This window comes from Pungitius pungitius, chromosome 12, assembly GCF_949316345.1.
Source record: "Pungitius pungitius chromosome 12, fPunPun2.1, whole genome shotgun sequence".
NCBI classification, from domain to species: Eukaryota; Metazoa; Chordata; class Actinopteri; order Perciformes; family Gasterosteidae; genus Pungitius; species Pungitius pungitius.
The window spans coordinates 12,487,335-12,507,575 of NC_084911.1; the positions used below are offsets into that span (position 1 = coordinate 12,487,335).

General features: G+C 43.1%; 3 protein-coding genes across 3 annotated transcripts; 2 read left to right on the forward strand and 1 right to left on the reverse strand.

Annotated features, from left to right (window-relative positions):
• The first annotated feature begins 2,955 nt into the window (after window positions 1-2,955).
• polr3h (polymerase (RNA) III (DNA directed) polypeptide H) lies at window positions 2,956-6,278 on the forward strand. Its single transcript, XM_037476803.2, has 6 exons — window positions 2,956-3,341; window positions 3,927-4,023; window positions 4,412-4,498; window positions 4,675-4,738; window positions 4,836-5,061; window positions 5,308-6,278. The coding sequence occupies exons 1-6, from the start codon at window positions 3,231-3,233 to the stop codon at window positions 5,356-5,358; spliced, it is 636 nt and encodes a 211-aa protein (XP_037332700.1). The 5' UTR covers window positions 2,956-3,230; the 3' UTR covers window positions 5,359-6,278.
• Window positions 6,279-6,324: 46 nt separating this feature from the next.
• Window positions 6,325-11,376, forward strand: csdc2b (cold shock domain containing C2, RNA binding b). The gene is made up of 4 exons (XM_037476804.2): window positions 6,325-6,729; window positions 8,158-8,557; window positions 8,945-9,067; window positions 9,719-11,376. Exons 2-4 carry the CDS (start codon window positions 8,376-8,378, stop codon window positions 9,879-9,881), a joined length of 468 nt encoding a protein of 155 aa, XP_037332701.1. The 5' UTR covers window positions 6,325-6,729; window positions 8,158-8,375; the 3' UTR covers window positions 9,882-11,376.
• A 323-nt stretch (window positions 11,377-11,699) lies between these two features.
• LOC119220656 (phosphomannomutase 1) lies at window positions 11,700-18,882 on the reverse strand. The gene is made up of 8 exons (XM_037476802.2): window positions 18,488-18,882; window positions 17,942-18,059; window positions 16,976-17,052; window positions 16,553-16,644; window positions 15,982-16,081; window positions 15,446-15,521; window positions 13,291-13,406; window positions 11,700-12,854 (listed from the first exon to the last, which is right to left on the reverse strand). Exons 1-8 carry the CDS (start codon window positions 18,569-18,571, stop codon window positions 12,732-12,734), a joined length of 786 nt encoding a protein of 261 aa, XP_037332699.2. The 5' UTR covers window positions 18,572-18,882; the 3' UTR covers window positions 11,700-12,731.
• Window positions 18,883-20,241: the final 1,359 nt, after the last annotated feature.

A 20,241-nucleotide genomic window follows, 5' to 3' on the forward strand; every position in this document is an offset into this window, starting at 1 on the left:
ACTCCTCAATGCACTCTTTCACCCAGCAGTAAACACCCCTGATTCAGCCCCTGAATTGATGAAGTAATAAAGTTAGTTTGGCTCAATGGTTTCCATCCAAACAGCTCAATAAGCTCACTTCGACGGGTACAATTGTTCTTTTCCTTGGTTTCCTCCAGAACCTCTTTGCTACATGCTCTATCGTCACCATGCACCAAACGGTGATTAACTCCACTGGTCCTCCTTCATTTTCCACCTGTAGTAAGCTGCTACAATGCCAATTGTAGTTTGGAGCCACAGTGTAAACAATCATTTACTGTAATGAGCCCCTGCTCTGTCATTGGAGCCCAGTCTGCATCACTCAGTCTGACAACTTGTTTCCATGCTGCTGTTTTTGCTCTTCTTATTTTGTGCTTGCCCAGACCGCATGTGAATCTGCACTCGCTCCCCGCTGCTCCTCCATCGGTTGCTTGCTCGTTCTCTTGTATGATATAACAGCCCATTGTGTGAAAACATGTGACTAGGACACCCAACCACGACACATACAGCCATTGTGTTAGCGCTAGCCTTGCTATACTCTTTCCATCTATGTTTTGTTATGGGCTGTAATCTGATTTGTGTTGCTATAAATCAAAGTGTCATTTTAATGTACATTCTGGTGTAGCATATAGACACAGGAAATCTTTTGCGCCGATAGGAAATTGCATCATAACAGTTTCAGGAGAAGTCACCTGCGATGTCCAGAGAAAGCTCTTCTTTTTGATAGTAGATCTTTTGTCCAATTGTCCCAATGAGATCTTGTGTAACAAAGCTTCACAGATGTTATTGTGGTTTTCTGTGTTTAGTTTGTCCACAACATCATCTGGAGTTGCCAGCGTGTAAATTGCCACGCGCAGCTGCAATGGCAGATGACCTGAATGTTTTTCTTCAGGTTGAGGTCGGGTCTTCCATAGCATGAGGTGGCCTACTGTCTTCTTACACCAACCAACGCACAATCTAGTGTCCAGATGCCTGTACACTAGCACTTTGTAGAGTTAGGAAAGTAGTTTTAGGTGTGCTTTGCCACGCTTCCTTTCATTCTCTGCAAACATTTTACTCTTCAGCGCCCATCTCTGTTGTGTGTGTGAGTGACGCTGTAGGACTGACGTAGCACTTCTAATATTCATTATTGATGCAGATGTGCAACTAGAAATTATTCAAGACTAATAACACTCTTTCTTCTTTTAAGTCTTGACATGATGGAGACCCAGTACGCACCACTGAGGCTGGTCATATATTTTTGTGGGCTTTGGTATGTTTGGGGTCATTGTTTTGTGTGGGAATGTGCTGTTTAGCTCTCGTGACCATCTAGTAACTTCTTCATTGTTGAGTCTAGAAATCGCTTAGAATAATAATTACAGTAACTTAGTTAAATTAAAGGAATTTGGACCTGTATGTAAATGATGTGATATACATAACAGCACTGTATAGGGGTGTGTACATACATGATAAATTCATTCTACAGATATATATCAAAATAAAAAGAGGGCAAGTATCCTGCTGCCGTGTCTGAATGAGAGCTGTTAACTTTGTTTGACGACTCGTACCATAGTAACCCTCCTGTGATCATCATTGACCTCATGGTCTCCCAAAGCGGTTCTCAAAGCAGATACTAAATTGTAGCTGTCGGCTGCTGCTGTGTTTTGACGGTGCCGAAGAGGGATTTGCAAGTTCTGGGAAGGAGACTTTTGGTGGTGTTGTGCATATTTCTTAGTTGTTTTGTTTTAATCATTTTCAGTGACAAAGATGATCAGAATCAGCAGCAGCACCATTTTTTGGATATTGAGTTCATGAAGGGGTTATCTGTTCATAAACTCAACACCATCACATCTTCATGCGCTCTTTAAATACATCACACTGTTAAACACTCCTCACCACTGTATCAGATTTACTGCCAAAGATGCCTAATCAAAATACTGACATGTTGAGAAGTAATGCTTATCTACAAGTGCTGTTTGAGAAATCAACCATTGTTATGTGATTTTAAAAAATCACTGCATAATTATCTCATTAAGTTCAGGGTGTTGGTAACTACAGAGTTAACCAGGGTCAAAATACTGATTTGTTAATAATCCTTTGTCAGCACATTTTATTTAACAGCTGCTTGTGAAGCAGTTCTCATCCTGTGATTGTTTTACAAAGCGCTGCTGTAGAGTGTAAATCTAATGGTTTTGGTAATGGAGGTATACCTATTGTCATTTGTGCTTCGTTTGGTCAAGCTTCCTCTGATGTGTTTTAAGACAATTTTGCAACATGCTTCATCTGTTCAGATACAGCAAATAAATATGGAATATGAACAGTTGTTTTATGATAGGATTGTGATGGGAATCATTACTGTTTCAGCATTTTTTTAAATTAGATTTCAAAATGCCTGCAGTTGTATTTGATGACAATAACAAAATAACCAGTAAATTAGAAGACGAAATTGTGAAGTATTTGGTCAATGTAATAATGAATTAAAAATCAAGTGTGATTGTCCGTCATGTTACAATCAATGTACAGGATTCTAGGAGCTGAGGTTATGGTTGCTGCCCTTGTGTGCTCAAACAACTCCAACTAGCTGATCCTCATGTTTATTATATTGATTTATATATACATTGATCCTGAAGCTTGTGATTTTTCTCCATTCATGTATTTCTTTAATTTACAGAGTAAATATAGTTCTTCGTGATTCATAAATTATGTGATGGAAGTGTTCATTTCCTCGTTTTAATCTCATTTTGTTAAATAATTCAATAGGTGTGTCATAAAGGTCGCACCTTTTAAGAAACATCTGTAAAAATTACATAAACCAAATAGCACGTTAGTGTTAAACAAATCTGTAAAAAGTACATAAACCGAATAGCACAAATACTACATTCATTAACAATATACAGTAGACGGTATACGGTATATAGACTACTAGAGCTTTATAATTGTGCACTGTAGCTTTAAGTTTTGCGACATGTCGTAAAACATGTTGTCGTAAGCCATCACGTGGCGGCATCATGGATGCCTTTTGAGTTTTTAGTGGATTACTACACTGTCATTGGTGTCTTTAGCTAGATTGTGAACAATCATCGATATTTGTGTTGGATCGCATCTCTACGGTAAACCCGGAAATGGCTTCCCGCGAGTAGGAGACGTCTCGGCTCAACCGCTCGCTCGAGTCGTTTCCCCGCAGCAGCTTTCAGTCAGTGTGAGTGCGCGAGGACCTGCCCCCGGTCTGCAGCATGTTCGTGTTGGTGGAGATGATCGACACTGTCAGGATCCCGCCGTGGAACTTCCCGAGGCAACTGAATGAGGCCATAGCCGAGGAGCTCAACAAGAAGCTGGCCAACAAGGTGCGCGAGGTCCTCGCGTTGTATCGATGCCACAACAAATACAACTACTGCTATTTTTGGTTCAAAGTCTAACCAGGTCATGCAGAAATATATCTATTATTCATTTTTATTTGCTTTATTTAATCAAATAATGTCCTTGTGTAAATGCAGCAGGATAAATGAGCCCAATAATGGAGAGAACAAAAACTCTTTAATAGTCTTAACCGTAACACACAAACAGCAAGATTCACAGAACAAATTCCACAATGGAAAGTTCATCTTGTCTATGTTGGGTGTGTTTCATTATATTATTGGAATGTTTGACACAAAAATAAAAACAACACAACATTCTCCTCTAATCTGTAGTGTCCTCATTCTACATTGTTTTGAAGACGTCATTGTAGATGTTTACCTAATTTTAAACTGTAAAGGGTGTTCTGCAGTGTCCTTGCAGAAATGATATCTGGTTACTCAAAATAACCCAAAGGCCTTGTTTTGAGCCGTTAATGTCTCTGGATTGTTCATAAAAACATGCATTGTACTGAGCCTGTTAAAGTTGTCCTTTCAGCATGGCTGCATCCCTCTGACCTCCCTTCATTACTTCAGGTGGTCTACAACGTTGGCCTGTGCATCTGCTTGTACGACGTCACCAAGCTGGAGGATTCCTACATATTCCCCGGGGACGGAGCCTCACACACTAAAGGTATGATGAGGCTCTCTCGTTTCTTCTACTGTTTTTCTATAGAAATCTACATTTTGTCAACGCAAGTTCTTCCAATTTGTTTTGTGGTTTTATTTTGTTTATGACACTTTTGGTCTCGTGTTCTCCTGCTAAGCCTTGCAAAGAACCCCTCGTAGACATACTCGTATAGACCCAGAACACATGCTGCTGTTTTACTGTCCAACAATAAAACACCTGCACATGTTTGCACAGCAGTGGAGGGTTGGTCTGAGACGTCACAACCAAACGCCCCCACGGCTGCTCTTCAATCTCAAGTGGTTGTTAAAGGGAAGGTTGATGGACTGTATCGGCTGTGAACAACTCTCCCCTCGCTAAACGGTTCCCATCATCCTTTTGATTTTTCTTTCAGTTCACTTCAGGTATGTCGTCTTTCACCCTTTTCTTGATGAGATCCTGCTCGGCAAGATCAAGTACTGCAGTCAAGAGGGAGTTCATGGTAACTTCTGTCCGCCGCATGCCCTCTAAATGCCTTGTGAATTTTCAGCAAATATAACCTGAATGCATATAAGAACTGGTGGATATATTAAGGCACATTATGACCAGTCGGCCTCAAGGCTCACATGTCATGACACAGAAGTACTGTGGTAAAATCGTAACATTTCTGTTTCCCAGTGACGATGGGCTTCTTTGATGACATACTCATCCCACCGGAGTCTCTTCAGCAGCCCGCAAAATTGTATCCTGATGCATCACACACTACGTAGATTATAATCTAGCATTGATTGTGACCAACGTTTGTGTAGCAACCGAGGTGTCCTTAGCTCCAGCCTCAGTGACGAAGCAGAGCAGGTTTGGCTGTGGGAATACGAGACAGACGAGGGGGCTCATGACCTCTATATGGACCAAGGGGAGGAGATCCGTTTTCGGGTGACCGATGAGGTCTTTGTGGACACTTCGCCGACGGGCCCGGCTGCCGCTGTGACGGAGACGCCGGCTCAACCGGGGCAGCCGGCGGCTGAGGCCAGCGCGGAGAAGAAGGAGCCACCATACACCCTGATTGTAAGAACACACTGGGGTTTCTTATATGAAGCAAATTAGCTTTTACTAGTGTCAAATATCCGATTCGGCCCCTAAAGTGCAGCGTCTGTCTGGCTTCCGGTCTCCTGTGTACCTTAGTTTACACCCTGGTGGGGCAGGTTTATAAAAACACTAAACACACACTTACACCAAAAGGACTGAAGACGCCTGTGTGGTTTTAACGAGGGCTCCTGGTACATCTTGACCCCTTTGCCATTGTCGTTCCAGGGGACCATCTGTGACCCGGGGCTCGGGCTGCTGTCGTGGTGGAACAGTTAACAACAGCCGAGGAAGGAGGACATTTGGGGGGGCGTTACAAACTGATCGGCCGGCTGGAGACCCAGAAGCCACTAGCTTGGACACGGAAATAAAGGCACAAAGGGCCGCTCCCTGGACCAGGATGCTGTTGGTGTAAAGTGACAGGTGTGGTCGGCCACATTGAGACCGATTGGGTGGTAATAATGCTCTGAACGCACCAGCTCCGTATGAACATGTGAAATTCACCAGGTTTTTAAAACCACAATCATTTGATTGACATTTTTGTTAAATTATTGTATCGCACATAAAGTGAACCCTCCCCCCAATTCCAAAGTAAACATTTATTATTTTTTTGAATAGTGCTTTAGTGTCCAACATACACAGGTCACAATACTTAACTTAACGGGTCAAAGTTTGTGCTTTTGAACACCAAACAGCACAGTCCGGAATGAATAAAGTTGGTTACTTATTTTATTTTTTTTAATAGAAATTAGACCCATAGGGCAAATTTGTATTGCATTGATATCACGATCCAAACAAGGGTAACATTACCACAATTAAAAAAACAAACTTTTTCAACCTCCAAAATATAAACTTCTTGTTTCAAATGTTATGTTTCTCAGTAAAAAGGCGTATCATCAGTGAGTAGTTGTGATGTTTTGCGTGTGATTGTAGGATCCGAAAATGGATTTAGTGGCCTGAATTTGAATCCCACAGTTTGGAGGCCACAGTCCTGCATGTTGATGACAGATCTGCTCTGTACACTCTTAATGTCAGTCGGTGTTTGTTCAGCAACACACACACTTTTTGTTTCTTGTGCAATTAGACATGTGGTAGGGGGTTGTTCATGTGACAACTGCATGGCCAGAAGAATTTTGTTGTGTAACTGGGTCAGACTGTACAAAGTTCTTATCAACAAAAATACATTGCTTGCACGTGAACCTTGTTGCAGAAATTTCACCTGAACAGTAAGCTTAGCTTTTGTATTTTGTATCTCACTTCACACACATGCTGGCATTTGGTATTTACTCTTATTCTTATTTTTAATTTTTTCGGACTTTGCTGCGTTCAGACATGCATGTCATTCAAACGAACCATGGTAGATACAAATAATACCTCTAATCCCACTGTTCCCCTCAACACAGTATGCACATTAGGAACGGAAAAAGGTATTTTACAAACACGCACGCGCTCGTCGCCGCATCACGCCATCGGAATCTCCGCCAGCTGCGCAGACTCACCAGCAGTTCGCGTCGTCACATCAGGGTTCTCCGTTGGACTGCGCTGATTTAATCGACTTATTTATTTAATAACTCGTTATATAACACACCCCGACTTAAGACGCTCACTCACACGCGCGGATCGCCCTCCACCTACAGCGCACCCAATGCGGTAAGTCACGTTTCTGTGGGAATAGTCCGTGCGCGGGGGGAGTGAGTCGGTGTGGCTTTGTTTTGGGATCGGGGCATGTATTGTTTGCATGGCCGACAGAATGGAGGCAGCTGTGATCATGAGTAAGATTCATCGGAGGTTGTATGGAGCACTGCTTGGTGGAGCATCTCCATGTCTGCCCGTTAGCTGGTTTCAATGAACCTGCTTTTGTCAAGTTGTATTTTGTCAAATAGCCTCGACGGCTTTTCCCCCCATCTTTCACACGCCTGCTGCTGAAATCTACACGGCTGTCAATTTTGTTCTCATTCATTTAATTATCTCGATCGTGAGTCATGTGTGTTTCATTTGAACCTATTACATATATTATGGTAGTAGACGAGAAGTGAGCTCCACAAACCCACGCGGTCACTATACACACTTAAATACACTCCTATGTCTGAAATGAGACTCCGTCACGTTGGTATTGTACTAGGATACGCAAATGTTCGATGGGGAACGGGGCGCTGACGTCACGAACGAGCCACTGTAGGTGGTGGTCTGCAGCTGTTCTGACGTCACGAGCCCGGCCTGCATCATTCCTGGCGAGAGGAGTGGGCGTAAAAGACACGTAGGCTCGTAGACACGGACAACCACCCGGTGTCTATTTTTTTTATACGGGCCGTGTTAATGGTTTTTGGGGGTTTGAATTCGACCCTCAGTGCTGACAGGAGATCCGCCAGTTCTCTAATATCCCAACCTTGAAAATACCACGGATTACGAGCTATTGAAGGGCAAGGTCACCTGATTTAACGCAAAATGCGGCGGATTTTAGTATGAGGGGATGATGATCACAGATGGACAGATGAACCACTAATATATATATATATATATATATATATATATATATATATATATATATATATATATATAGCATTATATTAAATTTGGGACTGGATCAGATCAGAGAAAATAACGGTGTTGATGTCAGTGTGGGGTGTTCCCTCGAGATAAAAACATGCAATTGATCTTCATCATGGAGAGTGAGGCCTCTAACATTTCTGGAGCAGGTCTATGCATTTATAGTCAGTCATAGTTTGGTCTCTGCTGCATTTATTTAGATCCTTCTTATTAAATGCATCCGTAAGAAGTTCCCCAGCTTTAGGATACAAAATAATCACAGCAGTGCCCATTGAGACAGGACTTTATTCAAAGGACGTGACAATTCACCAAGAATAACGCAAGTTTGACATTAAGGGTATGACTATATATTCCTGAAGAAAGAACACTTCCACCTCACCGGTCCCTTATTTGTATGATGTTTTACACTTGAACAGACTTATTCTTGGCAGGATAACCCCTCCCGTCCCCCCTTAACCTCATCACATCTAAAGCCACATGACAACTCTCTGATCCTCATCCATTCTCTCCCTGGCGTCTTTCTGTCCACAGCCCGTAGTCCTGACAGACCTGAAGTGACAGCCCTGACCTGGATACCGTCTGTGCCTCCTGTCCCCCTCTGAGGCAGAAGAGCTCACAGACAGACCAGCGGACGCACGCCTGCATCAGCGCTCCATCGGCAGCCTGCGGCTTGAACAGTAGCGGCAGCCTCCGAACCGCACCCACGCGCCGCCTCCCCTCGACCCTACCTCGTCCCAGTCACTTCTGACATGGCAGACCCCGGCCTCACGTCGCCCTCCAGGACCCCGCTACGCTCCCCCAACGCCTCTCTCAGCCTCTCCTTCCCCTTCCTGAGGGAGGGTAGCCGCATATGGGAGGATGGGAAACAGCAGCCGCTGCCTCGGGACTTGCCCAGCCCGCTGCCAACTAAACGCAACCGCACCTACTCAGCGTGAGTTCGTTTATATTTAATGGACCAAAGCACCTTTGTGACGTCTAGCGTCAAACACCAACGCTTTATTGTGTGATACTGACGCACAAACCTTATGGAGTTTAAAGACAAAAACCAGTAGTGCAAGAGGTTGCAGATGAATAAAGACACAGGACTGTTTGTCACTGGTTTCCTACTTATGTTCTGATGTTTATGTTTTACGCATTCTTTGCAGCTATTTTAAGCCCAACCATGATGTTTTGTTGTGCTCCATCCAAGTGGTTTTGTTACCTAAACTAATCATCGACTTACTGCGACATTGCAACAACATCAGTAAATTGTAGATGAGATGAGTGATTTCATGCTTAATGTGAGAACTCTGTTGTTTTGCTCTCTGTTTGTCTGCAGTACGGTACGTGCTACCTCAGGTCCCGTGTTTAAGGGCGTGTGTAAGAACTTCTCCAGGTCACAAGGTCACGGCTTCCTCCGACCGTCCCACGGTGGAGAAGACATCTTTGTTCACATCTCAGAGTGAGTGGTAATAACACTCTGGAAGGACACAGCCAGACCGATTTCACCTCATATATAGACAGCAGACAAACACAATGTGCATCGGCACAATTACAAAAAGCAGCACAAAGCCGATGCACAACTACCGCGTAAACTCGTAGGAATGCAAGGACTCAGCAAACAGCGCTATTTATGTGTGCGTGTTTTTCAATGCTTCTTTCCAACCCTCCAAGGACTCTGGGACACCTACGATACTGGGAAATGCACCCAGAGTAAAGCCCTTTGTAGTGCTTTCATTCTATCTATTTATTCAGCACAAGCTGTAAGACAAATGTTACAACACTCTCAGAAAAAGAGATTTGTAAAGTTTCTCCCAATACATAACACAGGACAAAAATTCCAATCTTTATCTTCTCAAAACGACATAATTTAAAAAGCTGATACTCTAAGACGGAGGTTCAAATAACGCCTACTAGACCCGGTAATGAACACGTTGTATCCTGTTTGTTTGAGCTGGCTAATATGAGCGTGGCTATGTGGCTCCATGGAGTCTCACATGTTCTAAGCATGTTTACATTTGGTCTGTAGCCCAACGTTCATCCATAAACTCAGAATGAAGCAAGAGTCATTTTTTACTGATGGTTTAATCGCCCTACTTTTGCTCTATTTCAGCATCGAGGGGGAGTACGTCCCAGTAGAGGGCGACGAGGTCACGTACAAAGTCAGTCGAGTCCCTCCCAAGAACCTGAAAGTGCAGGCGGTGGAGGTGAAGATCATACATCTCAACCCAGGGACGAAACACGAGACCTGGTCTGGGCAGATCATGAGCTCGTAGACCTGAACTCAGGGCCCGGTGGGCCTCGCAGGGCAGGGTGGGGGAGGTTGGACATGTGGTCGGACCGATAACTTACAACTAGTGTTAAAATCCTTTCTTTAAAAGCATGTTTTACCTACGCAGCAAAGTGCCCGGGACGATTCGTGTGTCGTTGGTGTTTAACAGCTGTCCACTGCACTGAGGAATCCGCTGTGTATGTAAGACTGACTATTTATTCACCTTTAGGAAAGAATCATTTTTAAAATGTCGTTCTATTACTGTCATGATTTAAGTCCGATTTAAGATAACGGGGTGATAGGCAAAGGATCAAGCTGGAAAAGGCTTGAGGGCCTCATTCTTTCACAAGGATCAGCTGTGTTAAAGTATAAAAACTGTCGGTCATAACTATGGACTAAGGACAGAATTCCGTTTCCCTTTTTTGCGTCTGTTGTGCTTGTGTTTACTTCACCAGCGTTTCCAGGACGTCGGGTGCAAGTGTGAGTCAGATTATCACAGCCTACACACTTTAGACTTTGGTCGAGAAGAAGTTTTGAATTGAACAAAGATAAGTTCTAAAAGCAAGTAGTTGAGGGAATTGATGTTGAAAGGATTTGAAGGATTGTGACCTTGAGTGAAAAGCTGATGAAACGACAGGTAAACCATTCTTACAGAAGTAAATCCCTGCTACACAAATGAAATCAACCTAATGTCCCTAAATATGAACAGTTGTAGGTTTGCGCCCAGACAGAAAGTCTATTGAGCTCATGTTGGGTGTCAGGTCAAGTTCAATGTTATGAAGTTTGTATTGGGCATGAAGGGGGAGGGGGGGAGCGGGGGGCAGGAGTATCACAGGCAGATCGCATTAAACCGAGCATGAATAAAAAAGTATATATTTAAAAAAAAGACACTACTGTGAATGGAAAGGAGTATTTTCCTGGAAAACACATATCCTTGGTTGTGTGTCTTGTGTTTGGTTCTTTATTTTAATGATTTATTTGATGATTTAATCAGATTTGTGTTTGTCGTCAGATTTTAAGTACAGTGAAAACTTCCAAAATGGAAACTGCCAGAAGAACTGCTCCAGACGTAACTGTCGGGTTTTTCAGAATTTGTTTTGTTAAAAAATCTGTTTTGAAAATCTTTGGGTCCAGATATTGCTGATAAAAAAAACTATTTGTAAATCTCTTTTTCTATTATCAGAAAAACATGTATCTGCGTGGTTTATTAAATGTAGTCAGCGTGATGGTACACAACTTCATAGTTGGCGCCAGAAGAGGTCAACGTCACAACAGCGCTGTTCGTAGTTATTCAGGTTTTGCTCAGTGTGCTGTGGGTCATTTTCTATTACGTCTGTTCCATGGAGCATCTATGCATCTTGTCTGTATGTCAGTGCCACTGTCTGAACATTTTAGATTTATTTAAAGACACATTCTTCTGTGGACGAGCCACGGTGGTGGTGATCCCCATGATTACTTTTGCTGAGCCTTGAAAGAACATTAAAGCATTCTATGATTCACACGTCTGATGGAAGCTGTATTTCTTGCATGTGGGAGCGAATCTGGGTGATTTTTCTTTCAAACAGTGGGGATGAAAGTTTGCAATATAATACAATTAGCAATATTGTTTGAAAAATATAAACAAGTGCTATTTATATATTAGTTATTTATTGGGGGTTTTTTGTGAATAATCTGTAGCTCCTGAATGAGTAAATCTTAAAGTTAACAATTTATTTGAGGTCCAAACGAGGCAGGAAACACTTGAAAATGGAGGTTGGTGACACGTTTTGTTGCCATGAATTGAACAAAATTCATTTTTTATCCATAAATGACTGAAAAACGACAAGATTGATCTCTTTAATCAGTTGAAAGCTCATCTCTGCTGTGCATAGAAGTGTTGTCGACATAATCCTTTAAGTCTTTGTTGTTGAAGGAGTGTACACACAATCAGACACAGAACTGCAGCTGAGGATTCATCAAAAGCTTCATATTTACAACAAAGATCCAACCCGGGAGGCTTTCTTTTTTCTAAACCAAACTAAATTTCAGTATTTAAAATGTTAAAAGTTACTTTAAAAACCCTTCAAGCATCTGTTAAACATTGAAAAAGATTAGCAATGAGCATCGATACATACAGTCACCATACAGCGTGCAGGCCACGACCCCCCAGCTCGTAAAAATATTTTACATACAAAGCTGTCATATCAACTGACACAGGTTTGCAGAGTGACTTGGTCACAGTAGCTTAATTCACTGGTTAAGTTCTCTTCAGTGATTAATGTTGAGTTTTTAAAAAGAAATCTGAACTCAAAACAGAAATTTGATATTTAAGGGATTACACAGTAAATAAACATTAGGTCTCATCCGGCTCAGAGAGCTGCAGAGACACTGAAATACCTGGAGTCATTTTTATGTCGTTAACCGCAGAGGAAGAGTCCCAACACAAGCAAATACTTCTCACTTTTGTCACCTTCTTCAGCAGTGTTCAACAAGACCACACCAACGATCGGTGTGCAAAACATCATTCGACACTTCCAACACTGCTGAGTATTAAAGAATTTTAAAGCTTTTTTTTGGCTAGTCACATGCTTCACAGCGCAGTGCCCTTACACTTTAAACAGAATTTAAAACTTTCCCATACCACAACATTTAACACTTTTTAAAAAACAAAATACAAAAGCAGCTGGACTTATTGCTCACATTGAGTCAAATCACCCTGCTGCGGCCTATTGGTATGTAATCCTATTAGTAAAGTGGACATGATCAGTAGTACTTTTTAGCAGTTAGAATACGGGTTGGTGTTGCTTGTTGTCGTACCAGAAGACACCCGCAGGCGGTTAAAGAGGTCCGATGAGGGGGGGGGCATTCAAGGACATCAGGGCTCATGGGGTGGAGCATTAAAGAAAAGCTCCCGACAGAACCTGGCCGTGTCCTCCGGAGAGTAGACCGTGAAGCCGATGGTCCGTGGGTCGTTGAAGATCTCATAGTCGTTTCCCCCCTGAAGAGAGCATCGTCCAACATTATAAACCCATGTTGATACCCTTTAACCTCCGAGCCTGGACAGACTGTTTGATCTGAAGTATAGGGCCTCATTAAATGCTATCTCCAGTCAGTCAACCCATCTGTGAGATGCGTTTATGGTTGGCTTTGATCACAGGTTACAGTGGAATCTTGAAACTGAAGATCCTGAACTGAAGATAAACCATTTTTGCTGCTGATGTTGTCGACAGCAGTGTGAATGAGTGCAAATCTCTCAAGCCAGGTTGCTAAATTTGAGAAGCAACAAGTTACTTGCAACAGATTAGGTTTAGTAGAAAAGAGGTATTTAACCACTTTCGGCCATGCAGTGTACAAAGAATTGAATTATTAAAACTGTGTCAGTATCTGCATCCACATCACGGCCCTCCTCTAAATATTTCCCAGGATGAACTTACATCAGATGTCTCGTTGCCAAAGAAATATATGGTGTCCAGACTTTCGCTGGCCAGCTGCTCCAGACACAGCCTCTTGTCCCAGCCCTCTGGGAAGATGTCGAAGCTGATGAGACCGCCTGAAAAACACACCGAACATTCTTATCATCCTTGTCTTCATCATTTAGCCGTGTGCATTTGAATCCATGAATACACATCTTTAACAATGCAGAACACAGTGTTTCCCCTAGGTTTACAACTTCAGGGTTGGGGGGTTGGTAATCGTCGGCCAAAGCCAACCGGGGGGGTAGTAGTCGGTCAGCTGGTCAAATGCCCCCCCCCCCCCCCCCCCCCCTGTTATAACGGTAGGGGAAACACTGGAATATTTTAAAGAGGGAAATGAAACATTGTGAAATGAGCTAACACACATTTGCCAATGTCACGTCCACCTGATAAACCAGGTTATTATTTGGTTGAATACTTTCCCTCCATTCTTCCACCTATTTACAGTCAACCAGCCTGGCTCTGCGGGACAAACGTTGTTTACTGTCTGAGCAGAGGCCGAGACCGATGGAGCCGCTTTTTCCCCCATGGGTGGACTTTTAACCGTCAGCAGAGAGACACGGTGCAGTCTGGAAAAACACTATTCGGCACAAATGGAAAGACACCCAATATGTGTCCATCGTTGACCAACCAATTACAAAGACTTTCTATATTCAAGGAATCCAGAGACCGCAGTGACAGGGTTGATTACTGCAGCTCAGAGATAAGGTCATTGATTGCGACGTGTTGTTCTTTAAAAAGTCCACCTCCGGTTCTCCTTAAAGCTTATTGTTCACATTTTAAAGGTCACAGAAGAAACTTAGCTGCCGAGTCGATTGACCTATGAACTGTGAAAATGTAGCCAAAACAAGTTCAAAACAGCACTCCCCCTTTAATTCTCCCTCCCCCCTTGAATACTCTCCCTCGTCTCAGCCTAAGAGCCGGAACAGGCAATAACAAAGGCAACAACTGAGGAGCATCCAGCCAATCAGAGGGCTGCATCACTCACCCGCCCTCCGCACGCCTCCAACCCAAACACCTTTAACCCAACACACCTCAGGGCTTCAAACACTCAAAGCCCCTCCCCCGGCCTGCTGGGTGTGTGTTTTTCATTCCTCAGCAAAGAAAGAAGTCGGGCTGCTGAGTTGCTGACAATGCATTGATGCGCATGTAATCCTTTTCAACCACTCTGCTCAACCCCTAAAGCTCTTCCTCCTCCTCTGTGATTACTGAGATTTAAGATAAAGAATCAATACAGGATGCAATCTTTGGCCTGAAATCATCAGTGTTCTTACATTTTGAACCCACTTGCAGATAAGATAGAATGAGCATGCAACATACCTATTTTATAAAGTATATTTTGACCTCTTCACTTCACATTTCTTTTGTTTTCTTCTTTTTACAAAATGTACCCAGACGCTGGCAAAGAAGGTGATCTTTGGTGAATCTCATCAAGAGATCGACAGCAGCTACTAAGGACCAGCCTTATAAAAGCAGGAAGCCAGCGGGGAACAGCTGGATCTCAAACTCAGTTCACAAATCGGACCAACATGAAGCATTGCGTTAGTTCATGCAGGACACAGAGTCGTGAGCCCTCAAACGTCCAAGTGCATCCCTCTGTCATCTCAACATGACTCGCTCCTCACAGACGCTTTCTACACAGATGTGGCCATAGACCGTACTGCTGTAAAAAACCTTGCTCCCTCCGGCCTTTTTCAGTGCGGAGAATGTTTCATAGTTGAAATGTTACTCAACGTTTACTTCTGGCTCCGTGGCAGGGATCCAGAAACTGACAGGCCAGTTTGTCTGCATCGTGATTAGCCTTCAGGCGTCACCAGCTGAGGCAAACGCCTCGCAGAGCACGTAGGCAAACATCCATTATCCAATGAACCTTAGACTGCGTTGCCACAGAAAGAGTCTGTTGGTTGGCAATAGTTAACAGAGGGCTCCGATGTAAAGCACAAGAAATTAAAAGCTTTAATATTAAGAGATTAAGACTTAAGACTTATGACTAATGAGTTGTATCTGCTGAAACTATACAGAGGGGATAGATTATGGGATAATATATGAGGATGCATGTTTTCTTGCTAGTCCACATGCTTGTAAAAGGTTTTCTGTTAGGTTTCAGCTTCCTCACCTTTAGTGAACCGCAGTCCCTTCCCAGCAAACTCCTCTTTCAGTGCAGCAACAAATTTCTCCCTGATCTTCTCTCTCTGTGGAGAAAGTGACAAAGCAGTCAGACCCGGCTGACTTTTTACTGCACACCCTCATACCCATCACCTGCCCTGCTCTCCAGATGTTCAATGCGTGCATTTGTCATGCGCAGGTCATCTGATCTCAGTATACAGGACTGAGCTGCATTGTGAGCATCTGAAGGGTTAAACCTCTCCCCCTCTATCTGCGTCCTCCATACCGCCTGGCTCTGTGAACCATCAATGGGCAGCCTGTAAGGCGGTCCTGAAAGCTCAACATTGTTTGACCTCTCGCTGTCTGCTTAATTGAGCACATTTCGTGGAACAGAGGGACAGATCGGCGGCCTTTGACTCTCAGTGCCTAATGTGTTTAATGGTTCAGCTTGTTTACTTTGGCTTCTGGGCGCTTGGATTAAGTTCGTTGTAGGTTTCAATCTCATTGCAAATCAGGCGGATTCGCACTAATGGCAAGTCTTTTTACCTTGTCGATTTCAGAGAATTCAATTCGCTCCTCCAGTGTGCAGCTCCGGCCGATGGGGGAAATGTTGAGCATCCCATTCCTGAACTCAATGAACGTTCCCCTGCCGGCAGAAAATGACAAGCTACTTGTTGAGAGGATTTAGTTGAGGCAAAAAGCTGGATTTGGTTTTAAATGATACCAAATCCTGCCCCACCACCCCAATCCAAAGATGAAAAAAACCACATGGCAATAAATGGTATTTTATCTGTATTACTACGCAACAGTGATAATGAGGCACCTTTCTTGCTAGTAAGCTTTAGCGGCAGCTCAGTGAGGAAGACTTTGTAAGAAGGAATTGCTCAACCACAACTGTGGGCGTTCACTTAAATGAACTAACTGCACGGTTTCCTTCAGTCATTCACATTGTTGCTTTCACACACTGCAGGGTGATTATATCTGACCTTATATTATCCCACATCAGGATGGAGTCCAATCGACAGGGATTCAGGTAAAAAGTGGGTGTGCATTTGTCCACCTGGGGAATCAAATAACTCGCAGCCTGATTGACTCATAAGGTTGGTCAAAGTCTCACCTTTTCTTTGGCAGTTTGATGAGCCCCATGTAGCTGAGGCAGAAATTGATGAGGTCCTGGAGCAGCTCCTCGCCGATCTGATTCTGTATCGCCTAACGGGATGAAAACGCACTTTACTCATGAACACATGACAGGCTGTCCCATCGTTGTGATATTATAATATAAATATAATAATAATATAATATAAATAATATATGGAAATTGGGCTTGTTAACATGTAGAAAAAGAGGTCGCCTTGGTAGATTTACAGCCATAACCTCTTTTTCTTCTTTCTCTTTTCTTTCACTTTTCCCTCTCAAGTTATTGTCTACTAACCATAATCGGGCAAATGAATCTTCTGTCTGATTTCTTTGTAAGTAAACATCACACAATAAGTGAAGCTTATACAATACATACAATCATGTCGTCTCAACGTTCACTCACATGCTTTGAGAGGAGTTTCCCATCTTTGTATTGTACCGTCCCGTTCTCAGCAAAGACATAGTCAAACTTGTATATCACTGCAAGAGAGGAGACAGAGGGCTAAATGGGCTAATGTGGTTCTTCAAAACGCCCACTACTGAATTAACAATGGCTCTTCCACTATAATTGACCTTTTGGCAGATTACAGTGAATGTAATATTGCCCTGAAAGCCAAGTTCTTGTTGACTTTTCTACTTTGGTCTGTAACTGTACCTGCAAACAGCAGACTGCTGGAAGGATCTATAAGTTTGCTGAATTAAAAGCGTCTTTGACCACTTTACCTTTAATAACACAGCAGTGACATGCAACATCCAGCACAATAAAGGCATATGGAAGATGACTATAAAATAACGGTTGGATTGTACGTAACAAACAACCATCAACTAACTGGGTTAAAAATGTAATGAAAGTGTGAATGGATTTTCATTTTGGACAGGTCTTCACACAATACTGCCGCAACAACAACAACAACAACATATGCTGCAAACGTGTGCATCACAAAGTATAAAAAGAGACACCTTTTAGCACACTTGGCAAGGTTTTTAAAACAACATGGCTCCCTTTTGGCCTGACGACTGCATTTCAGTCGCATTAATATTATCAGAGACAGGTTTTCACGCATGCAGCCATGTGTTAACAGCTTGTAAAGTTGTTGGTACTGCAGTGTGAGGGCCAGCTTTGCGTTGTAGGCAAAAGGTTTGATTGTTTGATAGATGAATAAAGTAGACGGACTTTGTGTGACTCTCTCCATAAAGCCACATAATGGCCTAAATCCCACATTAGTTCCCGGACCATCCTCCCAGCTTCAGTCTCTGTGGACTGGTGTCCAATTAAGCAGAAATGACACTAATAAGTGTCAGGTCATCAAGTGTATTCCAGCAGAGTAAATTACACATCTGTGGCTCCAACAGGAAGAGGACTGCTCACCATCATCCCCCTCGCCGAGCTGCTCCGCTATCTTTGAGTAGTCGGAACCTCCCACGATGCCGATCTTCACTTTCCTCCTCAGAGTCTGGAAAAACTCATCCAACTGTGGATCGATTTTCTGCAGATTTCAAGAAAATGCACACACATACAGACACACACACACACACACACACACACACACACACACACACACACACACACACACCAGATTAAATTAAATGAACCCAAACATTCAAACTCAATGGGCTCAGAGAAGAGATACTATTCTTTTAAATAATTTACTGAGTGACAAAAACACCTACAACTAGGTTTAAGGCAATTTGCATCATTTTTCCTTGTGTGTTTGGACAGAACATGAATAGGGCACCATGCAGATGAATAAGACACGGTGTCCTCTCATAAACAGACCTCTCCCCGCAAAGAATGCACAGTCCAATTGTGAAGCAGAAGAGCGAGAGGAGCTGCAGAGGAGCGTGCAGCTGTTAAGAAAGCTCATGCAATGAAAGGTCACAATAAACAGAAACCTGTAAATACCCAGCTGCTCACCTCTCGAGGTGCTGTTAAAGTCCCGTCCACGTCAAACAGGCACAGGATGTTTCGTTCGGACGAGAAGCCGTTGGATGACTCCATTTGTTCTTATCTTGGTGTTGATTCTTCTTTACAAATTATTCGTGTCACAATCCACGTTCTTGCAACAACCAAAAAAACGCGTAATAATACACACGAGATTGAGAAAATAATCAGTCTCCAGTAGCAGTTAAAATATCCGCATGAATAAGATAGACTGTGTTAAAGACGGTGAATTAAATCTCTTTGAGTTGGTTTCTTTAGCTTCCTCTTCTTCGTGTCTACAGCACCGCTGACACGGTTCGGCTCGGATCAGCCGGCTGGACCGAACCCTTCAAGCTCCACAAATACGACCCGCTGGATGTGTCGCTTTTGCAAGACTGTAGGCTGCACAGCCGGCAGCCAATGAGAGGCAAGCCTGCCTTCACGTAAACAAGTGGGCGGGGCGGTTCAATCAAGAGCCAGCTGACCTTTTACCTACTGGAGAAGAAGTGGAAGTGATGGATGTAGAACAGAAAGAGGATATTTCCCCCCCCTGCTGAGACTTCTTGTCATTTATCTTTAAGAATTAAAAATGACAAAGGTTTTGCCATTTTCTTCTGCTGCTTCTCTAAATATCTTAAGAAATAATTAGAGACACAAACGGTATCCCTGTCCATAGGACAGATTTGTATGAGGTTCATAACACAGATTATTTTCTTAAGTCTCAAAGAACATTCTATGCTCAGCAAAAAGGGTCTGCTTGTTTTACTTTCATCCAACGTAGTTTTTCTGTTTCATTTTTAAAGCGTGTCACTTAAGCAAGGGCGTAACCATGGTTTAAACATGGGGGAGGGGGGGGGGGGGGGGGTCCAAATGAATACCCTTACACATAGTTTTTTGATAAGTGCTTTGCCTACAATTCTATATTTATATATGAGCATTTGGACATTTCGAACATAATTTCTAGGACTACATTGACCATTTGAATGCACATCGAAAGGAATGAAAAGAGAACAAATATTTGACATATTTTCTGCTGTATATTGGGGGGGGGAAGATTGGTATTTTCTCAATATATAATATAACAATGCGTGGATACACCTTGCACATTTTCCGGCTACATGAACCTTACACTGTTTTACCCGTGTTTAACATCGTATTGCAATGACTTGAGGGTTATTTTTGGGGGGAAAAGTCAGCATCTTGCTAAAGGGCTCAAAATGTCTGCCACACAGCCCTCGAACACTCGACAGTTTGACAGAACACGCACAAACAACCCAGCATGCTGAACAGTGTAACCATTTGCAGACCCGGGGCTTTGTATCTAAACCAGATGCTCTTCAGCACAAACAGTCAGTATGGACAGCCACACAACGGTTTGGATTATATTAGATTACATCATATGACGTATTTCATTTGATTCAATTACATTACATTCCTAAAAATAGTTGCATTATATTATATTATTGAATATTAGTGTAACGCACCACAAGAGACCAGAGTGAACTCAAGCGCAGAGCGCAGCTTTATTAACGGAGTACAGACAAGGATCAGGCGTAGTCGTGTCCAGTGAACAGGCAGGGGGTCGGAAAGCCAGGCAAGCAGGGAACGGACTGAGGCACCGACAGGGAGCAGGCGAGGTCGTAGCTGGAGGTCAGGCAGGGGGTCGAGAGCCGGGAGCGTGGAGATTGGCAGAGGTACCGTCGAGGGTCAGGCAGGCGTGAACGAGGTCTGGGACAAATGAGAGGTCA

What these genes read in the sequence shown, in the direction of transcription:
- polr3h (XM_037476803.2), top strand. Translation starts at nt 3,231, where the DNA reads ATGTTCGTGTTGGTGGAGATGATCGACACTGTCAGGATCCCGCCGTGG. An exon ending in CGGAGCCTCACACACTAAAG is followed by an intron (nt 4,024 to 4,411) that starts GTATGATGAGGC and finishes TTTTTCTTTCAG; the next exon opens with TTCACTTCAGGTATGTCGTC. An exon ending in CAGTCAAGAGGGAGTTCATG is followed by an intron (nt 4,499 to 4,674) that starts GTAACTTCTGTC and finishes TCTGTTTCCCAG; the next exon opens with TGACGATGGGCTTCTTTGAT.
- csdc2b (XM_037476804.2), top strand. Translation starts at nt 8,376, where the DNA reads ATGGCAGACCCCGGCCTCACGTCGCCCTCCAGGACCCCGCTACGCTCC. An exon ending in CGCAACCGCACCTACTCAGC is followed by an intron (nt 8,558 to 8,944) that starts GTGAGTTCGTTT and finishes GTTTGTCTGCAG; the next exon opens with TACGGTACGTGCTACCTCAG. An exon ending in ATCTTTGTTCACATCTCAGA is followed by an intron (nt 9,068 to 9,718) that starts GTGAGTGGTAAT and finishes GCTCTATTTCAG; the next exon opens with CATCGAGGGGGAGTACGTCC.
- LOC119220656 (XM_037476802.2), bottom strand. Translation starts at nt 18,571, where the DNA reads ATGGAGTCATCCAACGGCTTCTCGTCCGAACGAAACATCCTGTGCCTG. An exon ending in GCTCGGCGAGGGGGATGATG is followed by an intron (nt 17,053 to 17,941) that starts GTGAGCAGTCCT and finishes CCTCTCTTGCAG; the next exon opens with TGATATACAAGTTTGACTAT. An exon ending in TTGGCAACGAGACATCTGAT is followed by an intron (nt 12,855 to 13,290) that starts GTAAGTTCATCC and finishes TGCTCTCTTCAG; the next exon opens with GGGGGAAACGACTATGAGAT.